The sequence below is a fragment of the Lathamus discolor genome, chromosome 22 (assembly GCF_037157495.1).
Source record: "Lathamus discolor isolate bLatDis1 chromosome 22, bLatDis1.hap1, whole genome shotgun sequence".
NCBI lineage: Eukaryota > Metazoa > Chordata > Aves > Psittaciformes > Psittacidae > Lathamus > Lathamus discolor.
In genome coordinates this window covers 1,933,943-1,956,777 of record NC_088905.1, presented here as the reverse complement: position 1 = coordinate 1,956,777, position 22,835 = coordinate 1,933,943, and the positions used below count along the sequence as shown (strand labels likewise).

Here is a 22,835-nt window from a genome sequence, read left to right as displayed (position 1 = left end):
GGCCCTGCTCCGCCCCCGGCAAGATGGCGCCCGCCGCCCACCCTTCTCCCCCTCAGGGCCCGGCTCTTATGGCGGCCCCGGGCCGGGGGACGAGGAGGGATCCATAGCAAGGCTTCAGCCCCGGGGGGCTTTGTCTGTGGGGGCCCCTCCTCAGCCCCAAGGAAGATGGCGCTTGGCTGGTGTCACCATAGGCAGCCTCGGCCACGGCCCTTCCTGAGGTTTGTTTTCAGGTTGGTTTTGGTGTTTTCACGTTGGTTTTGGTGTTTGGTTGGGTTTTCTTTCCCCCTCTGGAAAAAAAAAAAAACAACCCATCCTTTATAATAGGAGAGTAAGGTTAGGGGGCAGAAAGCAGTTGATCCTGCCCCAAAGATGGCACCTCTACCGCACACATCCCTCTAGCCTAACATCTCGTTTTAGGGAGCTTTTGACAGGGACAGACGCGGTGTGATCGCTCACCAGCACATGGGGTTGAGTGTTTACACACCGGCCGCTTCCATACCCCATAGCGACGATGGGCACCACATCCCGCATCCTGCTTGGCAAAGCCCGAAATTCCTAATGGGGTCTGATAACATCAGCTCGCTCCAGTTTGGCTTCTGCCCTTTCCAGTAGGAGCAGTTCTTGGATGTGCCAAGAGCTGAACCGTGGGGTACTTGGTGCTTTTCTGGGAAGCCAGAGCTGAGCCCCTTTTCTGCCTCCTTCCTGCCTCCATTCTGCCTCCATTCTGCCCCCTTTCTGCCTCCATTCTGCTTCCATTCTGCCTCCTTTCTATCTTTCTGCTTCCTTTCTGCCCCTTTTCTACCTCCTTTCCACTTCCTTTGTACCCCCCCTAATTCCTACCTTTTCTCCCCGCCACAAAACCCCTTCCAAACCCCATGCTGCTCATTTCCAGTAGGTGTCCTTGAGCTAACACTGCCTGGCGCTGAGCTCCAGCAGCCCCTAAGTTATTTGATGCAGGTGCCTTGTAGCTGGCAGTCCCTAGCAGAGCCTGTGCTCTCGCACCAGTGACGCTCATTGCAACCATTGCATCAGTTGTACCCAGACCTCCAATTCTTTGTTGATCTTTCAGGTCTTTGCCTTTCCAGCTGCTGTTTGCACAGTTCAGTACTGGGAATATTTATCCAGTACCAGCAGCTGACCCCTTCCATCCCCTTGCCCCTCTAAAGAGGGTTTCATCAGATCCTGTTAGAACCCAGGAGCTTAAGAGCAGAGACCCTACAAGGCCTCTGGAGCATTTGTGCCTCTCATCCTCCTTGTGCATGTATTTTTTAACATGTTCACTATACTACACTCCTTAAACTTCTAAAAGGTCTTCAAGTGAACCATATGGAGAAGTGGATAGGACCCAGACAAATCACATCTCTTGTGCTGCTCTAGATTATGAATTATGGAATCACAGAATGGTTTGGGTTGGAAAAGACCTTAAGATCATCCAGTTCCACCCCCCCTGCCATGGGTAGGGACACCTCACACTAAACCATGGCACCCAAGGCTTCATCCAACCTGGCCTTGAACACTGCCAGGGATGGGGCATTCACAGCTTCCCTGGGCAACCCATTCCTCAGCACTCTCACAGTAAAGAACTTCTTCCTTATATCCAGCCTAAACTTCCCCTGTTTCAGTTTTAACCCGTTGCCCCTTGTCCTGTCACTACAGTCTCTAATGAAGAGTCCCTCCCCAGCATCCCTATAGGCCCCCTTCAGATACTGGAAGGCTGCTATGAGGTCTCCATGCAGCCTTCTCCAGGCTGAACAGCCTGAGTATTGATCCCTTAGACATTATTCAATGCCTGGCCTTATCCCAAACATATCCATGGAGTTAGTGCAGCTTTTAAATGGTAATAGCCTTTGTTTGTTAGGGTAGAGGAGTGTGCTGCTGTGATGTAAAGGCCATTTTAGTAATGCAAGATTGATTGAGACTGCAGCAGTTTTGCTGTTGACAGGAGTTTGTGCAGGAAGATGGATCAGACGCATGCAGTGATGCAGCCTTTCTGGGCTCAGAAATTAGTGGCAGAGACACAGCTTTTCTTTATGAGTGTTACAATTTCCTAACCCTCTGCTGGTGGAGGGTGGCAGAGTGAAATACAGGTAACACAAGAGTGCTGCAAGGGACAACACAAGAGATACAAGAGAAGTGCAGACTTGGGCATCAGTCAGATTGAAATGGAACAGCAAAAGAGACCTCAGGGTCACGATAATCCCAAGGACAAGCAGGGGAAAGATGATAAAAATTGGATTTAGTGCTCCAAGAATTGAATTTGACGTAGCTTAACCCCTAGGAACCACGGGCTCAAACCCAGCAGATGCATTCTTCAGCCTTTTGTTCCTCTTAAATAGATAAATTACCTTCCAGGTGGCCTTCTGTGCTGTGGAGTTCCAGAAAATGCCCTGGCATTTTACTCCTTCAGGGAGCCAGAGCCCATTTTATGCTGTAGAAGAAGTAAGAACTGTTTTACTGGAATACTTGGCATATATAATTTCTGTTATTAAAATGCAGTGATGAACCATGAGGTGTTTATAAAGATGTTCAGTCACTTTCTGCCTGAATGATTCACAGGACCATAAAACAGTCGGAAGGATCGGAGACACAGGATGTGCATGTGCATGTCCTTCATAAGAATAACGCTGTCAAATCAGCAATCATTAATCATTTCTTGTGCAGAACTAAAGGAGACCCAGTCCCTTTGGTATTTTCTTCGCTATGGTACCTCTAATCTAGGAGCTTATTTGAGCTCCTCAAAGCTCACTTGAGGATTTGACCAGGTGAGGTGTTGCTGCATCTAGAAGGCTTACACCAGTCTTCCCACTTCAACCAGTACAGAATACCTGTCCATCAAAATGAGATAGCCTGAATTCTTGCTGTAATTGCCTTAACTGGCCTAAATGCTGACATTCTTCAGCTCACACTGCACTCCTGGAGTCCAAATTCCTCCCTCTCTTCTTTGTACTAATCCCTCATTACGTTTGCTTTCATAACTCAGGATAAATATTATAGTGTTAATGTAACCACAGTAGTAACGAGTAGAGAGCCCATAAGCAAATAGTGCTTTGTGATGTCTGCCAGCCTGAATCACCACAACATCTCCACCACAGATGCAAGCAGGGACTTGATTTTGTCGTGAGGTTGTGCCCATGGGGAGCTGCAAGTCATTGTAAGGAGATATTGTTGTAGTGGAACCTTTAGGCTGGGCTCTGTGTCCTTCTCTGCAGCCAAAGAACACAAGACTATTGCGATAGTCAGAGGTAACCTTTATGAGTGTGTTCCCCCAAGCTTGCCAGCTTGATGTTGTTTGTTTCTTCATGGCTCTGTGCAAACAGAATGGTAAGGACAGGGCTACAGAAGGTCAGGGTTTTCTTGAGATGCAGCATGGACGTTAGCGCCATAAATTTAACTGAGACTGAAATGTTTTTGGCTGGAATCCCTTCTGTTTACTCAATATTTCCATGTTAAACCAAAGTGCTGCCTCAAACAGGGATGTGAATCATTGATCTGAGTCCGGGAGCTCCAAAAGACCAAATCCAAACTTCACATCCAGTTCGATCCAAGGATGCTTGGTTTGGATCTGGGATCCATGGCTCATTTCCAACTCCCTGGCTGGTTTTCTTGGTGTGTTTTGGGTTGGAGGGTTGTTTTATACAAGGAGATAGAAGGAAATAGTCTGCCCCCCAGCAGATCAACACTATTTTATGTGATTCCTATGGATGGATCCAGGAGTTAAGACCAACCTAGCACACATGTATACGGGTAACGGGAATAGCTTTTACTGCGTTGCACAAAATAGAAACAAAACCTCTGGTGTTTCAACAGCTTCTTGGGAGGTGGAAAAAAACCTCCCCAAGAAAAGAGTTAACAGCTCACCAGCAGTGATGTTTTGGCTTCTTTCCCTGGAATATGGAGTAGTAACTGTAATGGAAAGAGAACGCAGAACAGGACCGACCAGGAGCTTCTCTTGTACCAGGTAAAGACGGGAAGAGCGAATAACCCTTCTTAAACAATGCTGTCTACCACCACCTAGTGGAAAATACCACCTCGGGTTCCTCCACCTACCTAAATGCGTAGCTTCTCTTGGGGAAAGCCATGACTCGATTGCTGTTTCCCCTCTTATCTTATATGGAAATAGAGACAGTGAAAAAACTGATCTCTAAGAACTATTTCTAAACCTGAACAACCTCGTCTGAGCTAAATCCTCACTTGTGTCAGCTGCAAAAAGGGGGCAGGAAAACCCAAGGAGAATTCTATGAAGTTTAATTAGTGCAAAGTGCTCTTAGTAGCAAATAGGGCTTTTGGTCCAAGGATCTCAGCCGACTTTGATCCAAGTACTCAAATTACTGAGGCTTTAGCCAGCGATCCAAGGGGCAGATGTACTGCTGTGCTTGCTATATAGGGAGATAAATGGCAGGGGCTGCAAAGTTAAGAGTTGCCTCAATTCACATCATAAATCAATAGGGGAGGAGGAGAAAACAATCTGCATGGTTGCAGGATTATTGGATCCCTGCTGCTTTTATCAAGATGGTTTTACTTCTGGTAGCTTTTGGAGAGAGGAGACCTTCCTTCATCTTTGTCTGTGCAAAATAGTGTGTAAATGGAGAGCAGATTGTGGCAGCCAGCACAGTACAAACAACCCAGAGCAGGTTCCTGTTCTTCTTGCTCTAGGGTTGTTCAAACCACATTGACCACGTGTTTTCAGTGAATACAGGGAAGGAAGAGTAAGCAAGAACACTTACAGTAACACTAACTCATCCGCACAGGTCATGCTTTGGATGGGAAACTAATTTTCTTGATGCTGTTATGTCTGGTACCTCAGGGGCTGTACCAAATAGATGAGATTTAACTTGCTGAGTCAGGAGGAAGGCTTGCCTTTGGCTGAGGAAGGAGGAGATGGGCTTAGTCACCTCTCAGAGTTCATTCCCAGCCTTCTTTTCAAAGGCACAGCCCCTGAAATTAGCTGTTACATCTTGGGAAGAGTGGGACCAGGATGGGGGCAGGAAAACAGCATCCATTTATCCTCCCTGTTCTCTTTTCCTGCCAGGTTCTAGTTGCCAATAGTGCTGAATTGCTGGAGCCACATCTCCTGACGGAGACATTGTGGCAGCAGAGGAGGCACTGCAGAGCCCGTGGTGACAGCTCCTGACGTTTTTGCTGTGCTGGTGCACATTCACACTGGTGTTTTGCTTGTAGCTGCCCATCGGCTGAAGCCTGCATCACTTGGAGAGACAGTCTCCACGCAGGGGACAAGCTGGGTTTTGCCACCTCATGTCAACTTCATGCATGGCTCTTGTTCAAAGCTGTGGCAGTAAATGGCAGCTTCTGCTGACAGATGTGCATAGGCTGGACCAGCACAACTTCTTTCCACTAAAACTACTTCCAAAAGGATGTGAACTTGGCACACAGAGTCAGTAAGTCCATTAGAGGAATTTTATAGCATAGAATAAAACCCATGTTTTCCTAAGCCACCTCCACTGGGAGTTCAAACGAAGGCCCTTTGTGGTACAAGGAATAGGCAGCAGCACTCTCGTGGTTGCTTACTCAGACCTTCCTAGTGGTAGCAGAGGGAGAATCGCTGGTTTAACCTTTCATCACTTAAACCCACTTGCAAACCATCCTGACAGATCAGCCACAGACTGTTCAGGGAGGAAGGGTGGGCTTGGATTCCTCATGAGAGCGTGTAGTAACAAAACACAGTGATGTCAGGAGCGACAGGAAAACCACTGCTGCAGAATCAACCTCCTCGAGCAAGTGGAAAAGGACAAAATAGATGTGTGGTGCTGAGGCATGAGAGGGAAACAGGCAGCACCACGACAAGCCCTTTGCAGCTCTGGAAGTGTCCAAATCCCACTGGGCATCATTTACACACAGGAAAAGAACTCAGAGGCAGGAAGGAGAACCGGGCCCAAACCGAAGCTCAGTGGGCAACACGAGAGCTGGAAGTTGTCTCTGGTAATACTTTTTAGTTCCTCCTTTCCCTGACAGCTGAACTAACACTTGTCACAGGAGCACAAACCAGGCAATTATAGCAAGCATGGATGCCACAGGGCTGCACAGGCTCACTATTTATAGTTCCCTGCCGATGAAGCTTTCCCACTGTGTTGCTGCACGCAGGTTAAGGTACAGTCCTCGCCTCTGAGGGCTCACAGTCTAAATAAAAACAGGGAGAGGAAGGACTAGCAACCCCTTTTATGGTGAGAGCCAAGACTCGGAAAGGATAAAAAGGAAATCCACAGCAGAGCCTTGAACAATGAACTCCAACTTCTCCCCAGCAAATTGCCCTTTATTGCGTTAACTCCTTCCCTGCCTCAAGTGCCACCTCTCCACAACTCATAGTTAGTGTCAGCCAGTCTGAGGCAGTGTCACTGAAGTGTGCCTGCGAGCTCTGGCTCATCTTGCCACTGATAAATGACTTTCCCTAACTACAGCAGAGCTGGGAGAAGGGATTTGTGCCAGCCCTTAGTCCCTCTGGAGACCTGGGCCCTGTTGATGGTGGGAAAGGGGTCGAGGGGGGGGATTCTGCCCCTCTGCAGTGCTCTGGGACGACCCTCCCCTGCAGCCCTGATCCAGCTCTGGGGCAGCAGCACAACAGGGACGTGGAGCTGCTGGAGCAAGTCCAGAGGAGGCCAAGGAGATGCTGTGAGGGCTGGAGCAGCTCTGCTCTGGAGCCAGGCTGAGAGAGCTGGGCTGGGTCAGCCTGGAGAAGGCTCCTGAAGGGGAGACCTGAGAGCAGCACCAGTGCCTAAAGGGGTGACAAGGATGCTGGAGAGTGACTCTTCATCAGGACTGTAGCAATAGGACAGAGGGTGATGGGTTCAGACTGAAACAGGGGAAGATCAGGTTGGTTATAGCCTGGCACAGGCACTGGCAGTGCTCAAGGCCAGGTTGGACACAGGGGCTTGGAGCAAGTTGATCTAGTGGAAGGTGTTCCTACCTGTGGCAGGGGGTTGGAACTGGATGAGCTTTAAGGTCCCTTCCAACGTTCCCTCCATCCTTTCTGTGATAAACTCCCAAGCATGGAGCAGGCTCCCAGCTTCAAGCCTTCAGTGTCTCAGTGGCTGTGGGCACAAGTCAAAGAGCCTCCCTTGTTCCATGGGGAGGATTAGAACACAAGCTGTTTGTGAGTTGAACTTTGAAGTGATTTGAAACACAGCCACCCAACAAAGAGAAACCTTGACAAACAGTTTTCTGCATTTGAAGTTGGAGACCATGCCCTGGCCCATGTCACAATCTCGCCTCTGTTCTCATGCAATAAAAGGCAGCAAGGATTCACTTGACCTGCAGGATCAAGCGCAAAGAAAAGGAGACATTTGTCTGGGAAAGCAGCACTCAAAATAGCAGTGGAGAAGTCGTGCTGCGACATGAACTGGTGTGATGAGAGACAAGGAAAATCACTATGACTTTTCCTAATGACATACTAATGGTACAACTGCTAGAAAATTATATGGTGATGCTAATCAGTATTTGTAGGCTTAAGGACATGAGATCTTTCCCTTTACACTAAAGATACTAAGTGTGTAAGAGGAAAAAATAACCCTTGTGAGGTGAATTCCCAGCTTTCTTCAAGGATTCTTGCTAGAATGAAAGTCTCCTTTGCTCAGCATGGCTTTTAGCTCAGAAACTGATGCTCTTGCATGAGCAAACCCTCCCCTGGCAGCTGGTTTTTGGCCAGTTGCTTTGACCTCTTGTGCTGAACATGATGCAACACGGGACGACAAATGCAAGCCTGAGGATGGAGCAGGATGGCAATGCTGCGTGCCGACAGGTCAGCAGGAGGGAGAGGAATTATTTGCCCTGGCAACAGCCCATGGAAAACATGGAAGCAGGGGGCAGGCTGCATTTGCAAACATCTCATATTCCCTAAACTCTTTACAGCCCCTCATCTGGTTTTGCAATGTCCTCAAGTAGACAGTTATCAATATATTCATTCTCTGTCTTTTCCCTCCTTCAAGAAGCTGGGGAAAGAACCCAGACATTCTGACTGTGGATGTAGTCATTTCCCACTATCCCATGTACCACGCGTTTCCCACTGACAAGGAAAGAAAGGTTCAAACCTTGCCTGACAGGTTAACAGCACGATTTGCAGCAGTAGCTTAGATAAATGGTTGCAGGCACGGAAGACCAGCAGGCAGCTAATCCTTTAAAGACTTAAGAGCAGCTCCTACTTCAGTCCAAGTAAGTGTTTCACAATCAAATGAATTAGTGGTGACTAATGGGTTTTGTTCTCCCCCATTTGAACACCCCTGAACGGTGATTCCGCCACAGAACTGAGGTGTTCAGTGCCAAAGCATCTCCTTCAGCAGAGCAGAAAGAGAGTCCTCTCAAAGAAGATTGGTCACAGTTTTGTTCCTTACTGTAACTGCAGAGAACTGGGAAAGCTCTGTATGGATTCACAGATGGATTATGTGTTACTGGAAAGAAGCAGGCTCCAAAGTAGCCTTTATGCTGCTCCAGAGATGAAGGCCAGCATCATGGCTTGGTATCCAGCAAGTGCAGCAGAGAGGAAGGAAGTTTTTGCTTCCTGATTCTTGTCGTAAGCAAGCTCTGCCCATGCAGGCCACAAAACCAGACCTCCTAATAACTGCATTATTTCCAATTAAAAGAAGTTTCTCAACACCTTCCTAGGCAAAACCAATCCATGAAATCATTTGGAATCAATCACTGCTGACCCACAGTTAAGCTTTTTACTCCCTGAGGTTTTTCCCCCTTCCTCTTATCCCTTGGCTCTGTCACAGAACAAAGTCAATTCTCTTGGGAGGCAGGAATCTCTCATGGCATTGAGCTGTCTGGGCTATTTTTAGTTAAACCCAGCATTCCTAAAAACCTCAAACTGCTTGGGTATTAAGGAAGGAGAAAGGAAATGCTGTGAATGTGCACATCCACATTTCACACAGGGAATGCACAACATGGCTGGGCTGAACCCAGAGCTCTAGGAAAAAGGCAAAGACCATTTCTTTACACCAGGTAGAGAAGGCAGAATACGAAGGCAGGACTTCAACATCCTTGAGCTGGAAGAGGCAAACCAAAGCTCTAAGTGCAGTTTACACTTACCTGCCAAATGGATGAGCGGCAGCTCCAGAGCACAGCACAAGTGCCAAGTGGGAAGGTGGGATCAGCCAAGGAATCTTGGAGGTGCTTTGCAGGTAGAGATCTTACTGGGAAGAGCAGGACAAACCCTCCAAGGAAGGGCTTGGAGAAAGCTCAAGGAGTGGCTTAGAACAGAATAGAATCAACCAGGTTGGAAAAGACCTTTAAGATCATCAAGTCCAACCTTCATTCTAGGACTACGAAGTCCACCACTAACCTGTGTCTACGGGGAAGCAGAGGATATGAGGAGCAGTTGTATGAATGGGCTGATACTTGGGGCTTTAAAGGATGAGGCATAAGGGGGAGGAGTATGGGGGGAACATGGAGAAACTAATTTAGACCAGGGCATAAGTGGAGCACAGGACAAATGTGATTAGAAGGGACAGAACCTTTGTGCCGAGTCATTTCTTCCTGCCCTGCAGGGCTTCTACGTTGCCTTTTACGCTAAGCAAAATCCATATTGCTGGAAGAGCACAGCGTGGTGCTGAGCCTCTCTGTGGCAAGTGGTGCTGGATTTGGCTAATTGCAGTTGACAGAAAGCAAGAAACCCTGAGCACAGGGGCTGCTCTGAGTGCTCCTGCGTGATGGGCACCAGAAAAGCGCCAGAGATGCTGCTGCAGATAGTGCTGTTTGTTCAAGTAAAGCAATGGTTTTACAGTTGTAGTTATACCATGGGGAGTCATAGCTCACTCCAAGTGAGTCACGACATTCTCTCCCTTTCGTTTCCATAGATAGTTCATAGGATCCCAGAATGGTCTGTGTTGGAAGGGACCTTAGAATCAACCAGGTTGGAAAAGCCCTTTAAGCTCATCCAGTCCAACCATTCCCAGTACTGTCAAGGCCTCGTCTCCATGGTGTGTGAACACTTGCAGGGATGATGACTCCAGCACTGCCCTGGGCAGCCTGTTCCAATGCCTGATGCAGCATTGGATGCGGTGCTTGCTATAAACCCTCACTGTTGCCAGCCTTACCCACTGCCTGAGTTGGCAGAGACCACTGCTGCGCTCCTCACACCATCTCTGGGAGTGAAGTCTCTCCTGGGAGCCCGCTGTGTGGGCAGGAGGTTGACTCCTTGGCTCTATGCTTGAATGGCACCACTTGGTACAAGCCTGGTGCCTGACTTCCCTTCTTGATGGAACCTGGCTCTGGGATGCGGTACAAAACCAGTTACACACAGCATCTTTGAGCCAGGAGCCACTGGTGGCCATCCCTCCCAGCTGGTGGCATTCGCACCACCAACAGTGGTAAGGAGCTGCCTGCAGAGGAACGGTCTCCCTTCTGCCCTGGGAAGCACAATCTGCTCTTAACAAGGCGGCAATGCAGACGAGGAGAGAAGGAGCAGAGAATCCAGCCTGGTTTGGGTTGGAAAGGAACTTAAAACTCCCCCAGCTCCAACCCCTGCCACGGGCAGGGACCCCTTCCACCAGAGCAGCTTGCTCCAAGCCCCTGTGTCCAGCCTGGCCTTGAACACTGCCAGGGATGGGGCAGCCACAGCTGCTCTGGGCACCCTGTGTTCGTCTGCTTTATTCACCTCCATGTTTCAAGCAGCTTTGCTACTACGAGAAGTGTCCTTTGATGGGACACTGCTTGGGAACTTCAGTTCGCTTTGTTCTAGACATAAAAGAAAGAAATCATAAGATTGACTTAAAATGAGCCTTTGCTTTTATAAATACCACACTGGGGGGATAATTCACCTGCTCAGGCCACAGGACTCCAGAATCACGTTCCCAAATGTCCTTCCAGCAACTTCATAGTATTAAAAAGTGCATAATGACATAAACACACCACACAACAGCAATGGGAAAACATCACTGAGGATACATAAATTGAAGCACTCGTAACCTAGAGAAAAGCCTCAAGTCAGGTGCCTGCTCTTTCTCCAGAGCTGCTGTGCATAATAATACTCCATTAAGCCATATAAATGCTTATTTAACTGTTTTTTTCCCTGACACAGCTGCTTTGCTGAGTGCCCGGAGTGGATGATGCTCAATAATGTTCAGTATTATCCTCATCCATCAGCACTCAGCCAGAGCCTTATTTGTCATCCAAGCCTCGCTCTAGAACCAGAAGCTTCTCCTATTACCCTCAGTGCTGTAACCAGGCTGAGAACACTGGGCCTGTTCAGCCTGGATAAGAGAAGCTGCGTGGAGACCTCAGAGCAGCTTCCAGGGTCTGAAAGGGGCTACAAGGATGCTGGAGAGCGGCTCTTCATCGGGGACTGCAGCGACAGGACAAGGGGTGATGGGTTCAAACTGAAACAGGGGAGGTTCAGCTTGGAGATAAGGAAGAAGTTCTTTACCGTGAGGGTGGTGAGGTGCTGAGCTGGATGAGCTTTAAGGTCCCTTCCAACCCAGACCAGTCTGGGATTCTATAGGTAAGGCAGCCCTTAAACCCACAACTCCCAGGATTTTCCAGAAGGGATGAGAGGAGCAGAGCCATGAGCTGTGCAGTTTGACTGCAGCATCTGGCAAGGCAGCAGGAGCCCAACCAGCTATGGAGCTCCTGCAGCAGGTCCCCAGCGTGGCAGGAAGAACATTGGAAAGATCCTTTTGTAATCGATCAGCACCAGAACAGCCCCATTCTGGAAGAAAGCTTCATCCTTGCATAATGCTTTACCACAGGAAAAGGGCTGATGTACCGATTGCACTCAGATCTACAGCAGAGCAGCATGGCCCTGGGTTGGAGAAACAAGATGTTTGCAGTAAAGTCTTCCAGTCTCTTGAAATACCTGGAAACTCATGGTATTTTGCAAGAGAAAATGGAACCCTGCCTATGAGCTACCCTACAGTTAATGACATTTGAACATCCAGAGACTTACACTCTGGAGAACAGCCCTACTTAGAATTGCAATATGTCAACAGTGAAGTCATCTGGATCTGCATTCTTCCAGCGCTCAATAGACCTTCTTTCTTTCCCCAAATGCCTCCTTTTTTGATATCAGATATAAAACAATCCCTGTAGACAAGAGAATTTCTCTAGTGCCATCCATAGACAACGCTGTGAGCATCAGAGCAGGGGCTGCTCTTCCTTCTGCACTGCACTGCCAGAGGCTTTTGCTTCTGTCAAATAGAACAGGAATGAATTTATTCCCTTTCCTCCAGAAACGCTCTCCTGACCCTTTTATTATCCTTAAGCATTTACTTCTCCTTAGCCAACCACCAGGCTTCCCAACTTCCTGCATCCTCTCAGCCCCACTTGAAAGCATCTTCTCCCTCCCCCTTTTCTTTTTCCATCTAAACTTCCCTTCCACTTCCTCTCCCCTTGCCCCAAATCCCAAACAAACCCACATTCTTGTCCCCAAATAGAGGCTGATTCATGGCTTTGCGTCAGCAGCCGCTCTCCTGGCCAGACCCAGCTCTAATGGACACGGTTCAGCTGCTGCCAGGCACAATGTGACAACATCTGGGAAGCATCAGGAAGGCGACAGGGCCGGTGTGAGGCAGCAGAGAACGTGCAGAGCCAGAAAGGGAGATCCTGGATTCAGTTATTCCTCAGGGTTCAACCACACACAAACCAATGCAGTCAAAGGAGGGGAGAGATGGAGGTTACAAAAGGTCTTGGCTCAGGCTTTGGGTTTAATCTAGAACGTTGGAGGAGGAAAACAGGCAGTGTTAGGAGTACTTTCAGGGCAAGGTGGTCATATGCTGTTCCCATCTCAACAGCTCCATGGATCTGCTCTGCACTAACAATGATACTGCTCTTCCATCAAAAATCATCAGTCAACATGAGGCAAACCTGACAGTTCTGGAGGGCCAGGACCAGCCTGAAGGCTGTATCCAGACCCTGCTCCTGTACATCACACAGCAAAAGGAACTGGGTGTTTGGACCCCAAACCAAAGCAATTGAAACCCGGGGTCTTTGCACACTTAATAAGGACTGCACCTGAGGTTCAGAAAGCGAATCCTGACCTCCTGAAGCAGCACATTCTCCAGCCATACCAGAGCACCCTGCATTGCTGCACCAGGCAGAGTAATCCCAGCTCAGCCCAGGGTCCTGGAGAGCAGATGGAGCTATTGGAAGCTGCTGGCTCAGCAAAGCCAGCAGCAGATTCAGCTAAAGCCTTAACCTGCCTGCCCCGAACAGCTTTTAGCGCACACCGAGACCTGTGAACGGGCAAGAGACAAGCTTATGATTTGTACACAGAATAGAGGGAAGTTTATTCATATTAAACACACTTTACTTGCATCACTACTTGTCATGTACTTGTTCTCCAGGACACCGAGTTCATTCCCACTTCAGGAGAAAGGCTGTTTTTACCTGACAGAAACTGAGCTACTCATCTGTTTTCCCTGAATAACCTATCTCTGAAGCTGGCAAAGTAATACAAATGGGATTTATTCACTATAAACTAGATAGAGATTTCCTTTTTACTATGCACAGCATATTATCTAGATGAGAGCAAAACGATTCCACAGATAGAGCTAGCCAGCTGGAATTCAAGCATCTCCAATAGCCACACCAGCCAAACCCAAGATGTTTGCTATTTAGACACTGGACTCCTGCTCTGAATTCCAATCCTTCTCCCTGTATCCTTTTGTTTAACACAAGCAAAATCCAACAGGAACCTTTGTAAAGGATAAGCAGATTTTGCCAAGTTAACACTGGTGTGGGACAAAGCTTTCTCCTGAAGCATGGGCGTGCTGAATACATGAGCTTGGTCCATCTGATGAGGGGTTGCGTAGCAAATGCACTGTGTGTAGATGATCTCAGGTGTAGTTTTCCCCCTCTTGTACACACCTGACTTAAGTTATTCCCAACAAGCACTGGACAAGTAGGTTGAAAGCATTTCTGATGGGCAGAGAGCAGGAGAATTGAACTGCAAAGGGTTTGTCTGCAAAGGGAAACCCAACGACAGCCACAAGCTTGCTGAAAACTAAAGGAAACTCTGTAAAACAGTTAAAAAAGGCCCAAGTCTCTTTGCTGCTGCTGAGACTGGCTCACCTGTTTTGGGAAGAGGGCTAGAATTGCCTTGCCCAAGGAGAGGTTCTTACAAGCAACCAGCATCATATAACCGGAAGAGGAAAACCACCCTACAAGCCCATGTTGTTCTCACCTGATGGTGAATCCTGAAACCTGCAACACCAGGAACTGGTGTCTCCTGATTAACTTCAGCTACAGCCCTCTCTGATCGCCAGGGTAACTAACAGCTCGTAGTGCCAACCTAAGTACAATGGGGTGACATCCACTGCTCAGTCATCGAAATCTGGAATGTCGTCGTAGGAGTAGCCCCGGTAGCCCTTGGAGGCGTAGTAAGCAATGCGCAGGTGGTAGAAGCCTGGGAGGAACACGAGGATCCCAATGATGAGCACAGGGATAGCACGGTCTGTTCCCTGCAGAGGAGAGAGGCACAAGCGGTAAGAAGGGATCTGTATGGGGGAATCAGTCCTTGGTCTGAACTATTCATCCTGAAGGTGCAGCTGGCAAAAAGCCCCTCCAAAACCTCATCTTAACAGAGAAACATCTCTGTTTTCTTCATGCTGAGCTCTAAATCCACTCCTCCTTGCTACAGGAAGCTCTCAACTGAACTTCTTTGGATCAGAGGGGTGGTTCCTACTATCACATGGAACAAACCAGCTCTGGACTGTGCCTGATACAGCCTAAATGCTGCTGCTCCCACAGTGATAAGCAGCGGCTGCCAGTTGTAAAGCAGCTCCAGAGGCACAAGGTAAAAGAAGTGTGCCATGGAGCACCCAGAACAGAGCCCATCTGATGGGTCCTGAACACTGAGACAAGAGCGGTGCTGTGGCCTGTGCAGAGGTCTGGTACCTCGTACACAAAAGCGCTGAACCCAGCACAAAGTTGACCTCTGCAGGGATGCAGCATGGAAATGAAACTGTACCCCAGGGAGGACAGAGAAACCCTGCCCTCCCTGGCACAGCTTCAACCCAGCTCTGAACATGCTCCAGACTTGCTAACTAAAGGCATCAGAGGGCTCTGCTGCCAGAGACATGGGGCTGCAGCCAGCAAACACCAGCAGGGTGGCGGAGGGGATGATGCCTGCCTTTTGCTCCGAATACACTGAATGTAATGGGTCATGGCAGGCTTTGAGGAAAGCTCACATCAGAAGGGGCATCACTTACGCCTTTGCTGATGTATCCAGCCAGGAGGAGTGCTCCTATGATAATGAGGAAGGTCCCGATCATGAAGAGCACGACCGCCAATGCAATTGCCTTGTAGGGGATTTTTGGTGGGCTCTTCTTGAACTGCATGGAATGAATCACAAATGTGACAGAGCTTAACTCAGCACAGCCCCCTCCCACCATGGCAGAGGTGTGAGCCCAGGGGAAGCAGAGTTACATGGGACCCATTTGACCCCATTAAAGCAGTTGCCTTCTTTCCAGTTGAGCTCTATGGGGCTTCCTGGAGGAGAGGGGCTGAAGCAGTGTCATGCAGCTTGCTTCATAGAATGGTTTGGGTTGGAAAGAGCCTTAAGATCATCCAGTTCCAACCCCTGAGCTGAGGCTGCTCAACTGGAGACAAAGCCACAGCCTCCGTGCCTGTGCAAAGCTGGAGCAGCCTCTCCTTGTAGTTTACAGTCAGAGGAGCAGCAGGAAGAGGTTTCCATCCCCACTTCTTACCTGTAGGTCAATATATCCATCATCGGTGCTGGAGAGCTTGGAATATTTGACTTTGCTACTGGGAATCCCAGCTGTCAGGTTTGTACGTGATGGCATCATTCCAAGGAAGCCTGGGCCTCAGCTAGAGCCTGGAAACAAAGGGAAATAGAGAAATAACATCAGATCAAACTGGATGACAGTCTGAGAGACGTGGATCGTGTCTAAGAGGCGCAAGCCTGGACTGACCAAACAGCATCATTGTCCTTGTTCATAAATTAAATCATTTAAAACAAAGCCTTCTATTTAAGCCTAAATGGGTGCTGAGGTGCTGGCACACGGTGCCCAGAGAAGCTGTGGCTGCCCCATCCCTGGCAGTGCTCAAGGCCAGGTTGGACACAGGGGCTTGGAGCAAGCTGCTCCAGTGGAAGGGGTCCCTGCCCGTGGCAGGGGTTGGAGCTGGGGGAGCTTTAAGGTCCCTTCATCCCAAACCAGTCTGGGATTCTAACATACAAAAGCACAGCAAGAGGGTGTGAAAGCAAAGTCAGCCTAAGGTGTTTAAAGCAAGACAGAACATTCCAGAGCAGTGCAGTGTCTAAAGCAGCTCTCATTTGGAATTTCCAGCAGGGAGACAGCTGAGCTCCAAGCTATTTCTAAACAGGGACCTGAGCAAAAGAGCCCAAAGCAGAAGTGAACAAAGCAGCTTTTCAAGCAGGCGGATGTTTTGCAATAGATCCATTTTGGGAAAGAAAAACCACTGGAAACGAGGACAAAACAGAGGTGTCATTGCCCTGACTCCAGGGGAGCGTGAGGAAGGGATGAGGTAACCAGCAAGGAGCTGAAGTCCAAGGTCACACAGGAGGGAACACCAGGGCACAGCTTCATCCAGCCACGCTGTACCCTGCAATCTGCCCTGGCTGTGGAGCCAACCCTGTGGTTTCACTGCATCCATCCAGGCTCCAAGCCTGGATCTGGGTTGCAGATACATCCCTAAACCACCACAGAGCCCCATTACAGCAGGACCTGTGCACTGCTGGGGTCTGCTCTGACCTGCTCTGCATCCCAGTGCTGCAGGTCTCACAACTGAGATGGGAAATCAGCTTTCCAGCTTTTTATCCAGCAAATATCGTTTGCTGAGAAAGGAAGCATGAGCGCAGATCCCAACTGTCCCAATGGGAAGGGACAAAGCCAGTTTATTCCAAACCACTGTTTGGCATCTGAGGTAACAGCATCCCCTCAAAACAGTCTGCACTTGAACTGAAGTAATTTGTCTGCCTCTTGCTGATGGCTGGCACATCCCCTGCCACCAGGTTTGGTCCTCCTCCAGTAAGTATGCTACTTATAATAAAACCCCAACACGCTCTGAGCTTGAACCCCACATTTGTACTTTTAACTGGACCTTTTTGCCCTTTTTTTGTAGCAAAAACCAACCATAGACAAAACCCTTTTAGTTCCATCAATAGGGGAAATAGCACAATGGAGTAGCACCGGCACCCTCGGATCCACACACATCAGGTCACAGAACTCAAATAGCCCCCTGCCTGGCCTCCTGCCTGCCCAGGAGTTCATGTGCAGGGGGGAAAGAAGCCAAAATAAGTCAGCACATCTGATGGGTCAAATTTCCCAATTCAGCCCCATTTTACTCCCAAGGACCACGAGGCAGGGACTGTCCCATTACTTCCCAGCCTATTCCTAATGGCTTCCTAGGCATTCTTTCCAATCTACACTTGCACAAATTGCCCTGCCCTTCCCATTAGAAAGAGGATATTAAAGATGAAGGCAAGAAACCAAACCTTTCTTAGACCTTCCGTTTAAGAACTAGGTCCAGGTCCACTGAGCTCCACTCCCCTCATGCTCTACATCAGTTCAACACCAGAAACAAGCTCGCTGCTGTGTGCTTTAAGAGGAGAATAAGGGCGAATCACGATTGTAGCTCTAACGCTACGTGCTGTGGTCTAAATAAGAGCCCTCTGTTTCTTACCCAGGAATAAGGAAGGAAGATGTCATTTCTCACCCTTTCAGACCTCAAACCTTGCACTTAACCACCCGACTCCTCCTCCAGCCCCAAAATGGTTTCTCTGCTGCTGAGCAGGAAGCTCCCATCATGGCTGAGACCCCCCCCGAGCTGCATCCCCTACCCCAGGACATGGATAAAGCCAGGTACCTGCTGCTCAATCCCATCTCTCCACTGCTGCCGCTCCTCTTCCGCGCTGCGCCAGCCCCACAGCGACCCAGGAAGTTTATTCCTATGACGGCCATTTCCTTCCAGGTTATGGCTCAGCCTCTCGCTGGCGCAGCTCCAAGGGCTTGTTTCCAGCCTCGTGCTCCAGATGGGAAGCTGGAATGCTGGTGTCCTTGGGCAGGGTGGCCCAGAGCAGGTCCTGCTCCCCAGGCCCATGTCCCACGGGAGCTGCTGTTGGGAGTGCTTTGTGAACTGGCACCTTCGTACCTATCCCTCCTGCAAGTGCCTTAAAGTAAAGGGGGTTTCCCGCAGGAAGAGTTGGGTAGAATTCCACTGTCAGACCCAGCACAGAGCTGAGTATGTGTCAGGAGCTGTAGCCGTGGAATTACTTCCAGGACCTGGAATATTAACCCATCAGAGGACACAGAGCCAGGGCTCTGCCTCCTGAGAACAAGGGAACTGCAGGAATCACCCTCCTTCCAGTTCCTGTCATTTAATAGAATCCACATTGGATTTAAAGCCTGGAAAATCTTCAGCTTCCAAGAATTTTCCCTCTCCCTTTCTTGTTTCTTTACTCCTTGGTGAGAAACTCTAAATGCGCATGAACTTCAAAAGCTGCTCCAAACATGGACAAACACAGAGCATTTACTAAACCTCCCCCAGCTTCCTTCTGCTTAGTTTGAAAGGGAACATCTCAATGTTGAGGATTTGGGAATGGCAAACACGCAGCTTCCTTCAGGATTTACCCAGAAATCAGACACAGCACGAGTCAAACCCCACGTGCGTAGATGCTGATGTTAAAGGATGGTTAAAGGCCAGCACAAGGAAGAGGTTGTTAACCCCCCCCCCCCCCCACCAAAAAGGATGTGCTTCCATCACTACCCCAGTCGCACACATCCCTGAAACCCAGAATCCTGCCTTGGTTCAACATCAACCCCTTGATTCTTCACCAAAGCACATATTTACTTGCTGCTCTGTGGGTACAACGTTGATCCAAGCCGAAGAGGGACACATCTGGAAGTTAAAAAGCCTATTTAAGGTTATTGTACCCCAGCATTCCAGGCAGTAATTCAGCAATTGCTGACTTTAAGGCAGCTAAAAATCTTGCTTTAAAGATCTTCTCTTAAAGGTACTGAATGAATCAGTGAGCTAAGAAAGTTCAAGGGAATAGATGGAGTGTAGAGACATGAGAAAGCTCAATGTGGGAGCTGAAAACCACGCTGGGAGTCATGTGCACAGCAACAAACCACAGTCAACACCCCCTGCTACTAAAGCAGTGCTGCTACAGAGTAGGAATTGAAGGCAGGGGCACTAAAAGCCCATCTCCAGCTCCCAGCAAGGCCGAGTTTGTGAGACAAGAACCAGCCCCATCACTGACACAGCAGAATTTGTTTCCTCATCAGCACTGCCACCTTGTGAAATGCTCCTGCTAACTCAGCTGCGTTGTCAGGCAGTTAACACTCAAGATACACTTGTACTGCAACTAGTAGGAAGCACACAGCCTCCTGAAGGATACCCACACACTTACTTCAAGCCAACAGAATCGGTGTCATTCATGATGGAATCATTCCACTTGGTGGGTGAGGATTGATGGTGAGCTCATAGCTATACAGTAACCAAAGCAAAACCCACAGGAACTGTCCCCAGATCCTGTTCTTCAGGATCAAAACTTTAGGGTGAAAGATGCTGTAAAATCCTTTGTCTTCCTCAATAAACATGATCAGGAACACCCCCAAGCGTGCTACATGAGCAGTAGAAGTGTGCAGGTGACTGGCACACAGTGGTGGCAATGACAGCTCCAGCCCCCTGCTAGAGGCAGCTCTGGAATCTGCTGAAGTGTTCCAAGGAAAACCCATTTCACAACCCTCTGCTTAAAGGGAACATGACAGACAAATCAGTTGTTCAAAGTGTAACCATGCCACTTCATTTCAACAGCAAAGTCATCAAAAGCTGGCAACTCCAGTGTAAGAAAGCCCCTTGCAGTGCTTTTGGAAAAGGAATGAGGAGGGAACATTCAGTTGGACAAAGTGTGGATTCATCCACCCCACATTGAACCAGGATAAACCCTTGAAAATTAGATTCTTTATTTCCATTTTCCAAGTTGCAGTTGGAATATCAGCTTCAAAAAGAAATGGATGAAGTCAAATTAACTCGTGGCAGAAGTGAAGAGCAGCCCTAGTCCACTACAGATCCACAGGTGAAACTCCAGGAAACATCATCTTTACTCGAGTTAAATATTGCACCCCTTCTCTAAGCCAAGGAGTAAAATACTTCACCTTCAGACAGCATCTAAGAGGTTACTGCAAGTACAGGCATACACTAGAAAAAACACAGCATTTCCTATTTCCAATGAGAGCAGTAGAAGAAAAGAGGAAGGTAAAAAGTATTTACAAAGGTATCTACATAACAGGCCTAACAGTGCTCATACAACACTCCAATGCACTGGAACTGCTACCACCACCACTTCCTTCTCCAGGCTGTCCCCTCACCCTTCAGTCCTGCTCCAGTTAAGAACCTTCTTGTTGGTCTTCGATCTTTGGAGCCAGGTAGTATTTTAAGTGTCCCATATCAGCAATCTTGTACTCCACAACTGGGAAAGAAGAAGAAGAAACAGCATTTTCCTCACAAAAGCCATTGTCAGGAATTGTTAAAGCGCTTTCAGTGGCAGCATTCTACAGTGCTCAAGCAGAGCTGCTTCTACTCACCAAGAGGAACATCTGCAGACATGCTGAGCGTGACTGTAGGGGACAGGGGAGTGGCTTTGGTGAAGAAGTTCAGGTACCTCAGCGCGAAGGTCAGCTGCACTGGCTCGTTCATCTCTATTGTCACCTAGAAAAGCAGGTCAGGCTCCAGCTACTGCTGCCTGCACCACGTTCCTTCAAGCCTCTCAACTCAGGCATCTTGAGGCAGTCAGTGCTATCCCCACCCTGCTGAGCCCTGCCTTGAGGGCCCCAGCAGCCAGGACCTCAAAGTTGGCATCAGTTTGTGGGCTCTAATCCATAAACCAGAGAAATAACATATGTGATCCCCCAGCTTTAGCCCCAGAGGGATGAAGGAATCAGTTGTATTAGCAGAAACAACACTGAGAAACTGTGAGCACCAAACTTACAGCCTCTTCCTCTTTATCCACGTTGCTGGTCTGGGACAGTTTGATGTTCCCATTGCCCAGCTCTCCGTTAGCTGAGAACTTCACCCCATCTTTGGCACAGGAGATGACAACGGCATCACCGATGTGGCTGAGGTCCCTACAGATGCGGGCGAACTCCGCAGAAGGCATTTTCACTACACAGCTGTATTCCTGTTCCTGCAAAGGAGGAGTCACAGTTAAACTGCTACCAAGGAGCTTGGTGTTGTCGCTACCCTTGGGTTTGGTCTTCCCAAAGCTCAAGTTTTGGGATGAACATGGGAAAACACCCATGTCTAAGACACAGAATCAGTCATTAGAGCTGCTACTCACTGGAATTCCAAGCTGCTCCACATCAAGATCCATCAGCTTCATCTCATAATCAGAAACCTTCTCCTGATCTAAAGAAATAAAGCATGTTTTGACCAAGGGTTTCTGAGAAGTTATCGTCCTGAGCATGTTGCCCCTTAACCTCCCTCCCGTGGCAGATAAGACCAGCTCAATTATAACCATAAGATCTGCCTTGCTTCATAAGAGCTAGAAATCAGAAAGTGACCAAACAGCCTTTTGTAAGGGGACAGGAACCCACCAAAGGCACCTGCATGTCACCTAAAGAAGAGTCTTTCTCTTTTAAAGAGAGTACTGGTCACAGGAGGCTTCCAGTGTCTGAAGGGGACTACGAGGATGCTGGAGAGGGGATCTTCATCAGGAACTGTAGTGATAAGACAAGGGGTGATGGGTTCAGACTGAAACAGGGGAAGTTCAGGTTGGCAGAAGCTCTTCCCTGTGAGGGTGCTGAGGCGCTGGCACAGGGTGCCCAGAGAAGCTGTGGCTGCCCCATCCCTGGCAGTGCTCAAGGCCAGGTTGGACACAGGGGCTTGGAGCAAGCTGCTCCAGTGGAAGGGGTCCCTGCCCGTGGCAGGGGTTGGAGCTGGATGAGCTTTAAGGTCCCTTCCAACCCAAACCATTCTGTGATTCTAAATTGACACAAGTTTATGTCCCCAGACTGTTTCTAGAGTTTAACTCTCAGGTGAGCCCTCCCACTCCGTAAGTCTTCCTTGTCATTACCCCCCCCCCCAACCTGCGTGCTCTATGAAGACTACCTAAAGACACCACAGCAGCAGGTAAACTCTCAAGCCTAACACTCACTCGGTGCTTCAAACACCAGTGCCAACGTATCTGCATTGTCTTCTGCTCGCAGAGTGATGATGTCTTCATTCCCGGCACATTTCAGTATCTTGGACATGCTGCAGGGGCAGGGAAGGGAGGTTACTGCGGGATTAGAAGCAGGAACACCCCACCGCAGCGTGAGGACAGTGCTGGGGTGGGGTGGGGGGGTACAGAGGGTCATGGCGCCATGTCGGCAGCACTCAAGCTTTTCCCGCCACAGCCTCGGCGCGGGAAAGTGACGTCAGCGCCAAGAAGCCCCGCGCGCGCGCCCCGCGAAAAAAGGCGCGAGATCCGTGAGGAGACCGTGGGGGGGGGGTGGGGGGGAAGGGCGCAAAATCCCCCCGAACGCCCTCGAACAGCCCCGGAACGGCCCCAACCCTGCGTCCTGCGAGGGGCAAAGCGGCCCGGCCTCACACCGCCACCCCGCGGCCCCCGCTCCGCCCCGCCGCACCTGGAGAGGTTGACCCCCATGGCGATGTTGCGGTCGCAGCGGTAGGTGTCGAAGCCCTCGGAGCGCAGCGTGAGCTGCACCAGGGAGACGTGCGAGGAGTCCATACTCTGCAGGCTGATGCCGCCCGAGCCCAGGTCCCAGCAGGCCTCGGTGATGAGGTCCTTGAGGGCCTCCAGCACCCGCTTGAGCACCGAGCCCTGCACCAGCCGCGCCTCGAACATCCTCCCTGCTGCGGCACCGGCACTAACCCACGGCGACCCCCCGGCCACCGCCTTTTATACC

At 49.3% G+C, this 22,835-nt stretch overlaps 2 protein-coding genes and 1 long non-coding RNA gene across 4 annotated transcripts; 1 reads left to right on the top strand and 2 right to left on the bottom strand.

The window, feature by feature from the left end:
* Positions 1 to 12: 12 nt before the first annotated feature.
* LOC136003447 (uncharacterized) lies at positions 13 to 13,257 on the top strand. Its single transcript, XR_010608097.1, has 4 exons — positions 13 to 230; positions 3,808 to 3,958; positions 5,030 to 5,396; positions 12,735 to 13,257. It is a non-coding gene; the product is annotated as an uncharacterized LOC136003447 (long non-coding RNA).
* On the bottom strand, positions 13,199 to 17,898 carry TMEM230 (transmembrane protein 230). Of its 2 annotated transcripts, none has more exons than XM_065659086.1 (4): positions 17,791 to 17,898; positions 15,651 to 15,778; positions 15,153 to 15,275; positions 13,199 to 14,402 (listed from the first exon to the last, which is right to left on the bottom strand). In XM_065659086.1, the coding sequence occupies exons 2-4, from the start codon at positions 15,747 to 15,749 to the stop codon at positions 14,262 to 14,264; spliced, it is 363 nt and encodes a 120-aa protein (XP_065515158.1). In that variant the 5' UTR covers positions 15,750 to 15,778; positions 17,791 to 17,898; the 3' UTR covers positions 13,199 to 14,261. The 2 variants fall into 2 exon arrangements, with proteins under 2 accessions (XP_065515158.1, XP_065515159.1); XM_065659087.1 differs by lacking the exon at positions 17,791 to 17,898 and adding an exon at positions 17,420 to 17,540.
* Positions 17,899 to 19,875: 1,977 nt separating this feature from the next.
* On the bottom strand, positions 19,876 to 22,818 carry PCNA (proliferating cell nuclear antigen). Its single transcript, XM_065659085.1, has 6 exons — positions 22,554 to 22,818; positions 22,082 to 22,179; positions 21,266 to 21,333; positions 20,918 to 21,112; positions 20,514 to 20,637; positions 19,876 to 20,398 (listed from the first exon to the last, which is right to left on the bottom strand). Exons 1-6 carry the CDS (start codon positions 22,772 to 22,774, stop codon positions 20,316 to 20,318), a joined length of 789 nt encoding a protein of 262 aa, XP_065515157.1. The 5' UTR covers positions 22,775 to 22,818; the 3' UTR covers positions 19,876 to 20,315.
* Positions 22,819 to 22,835: the final 17 nt, after the last annotated feature.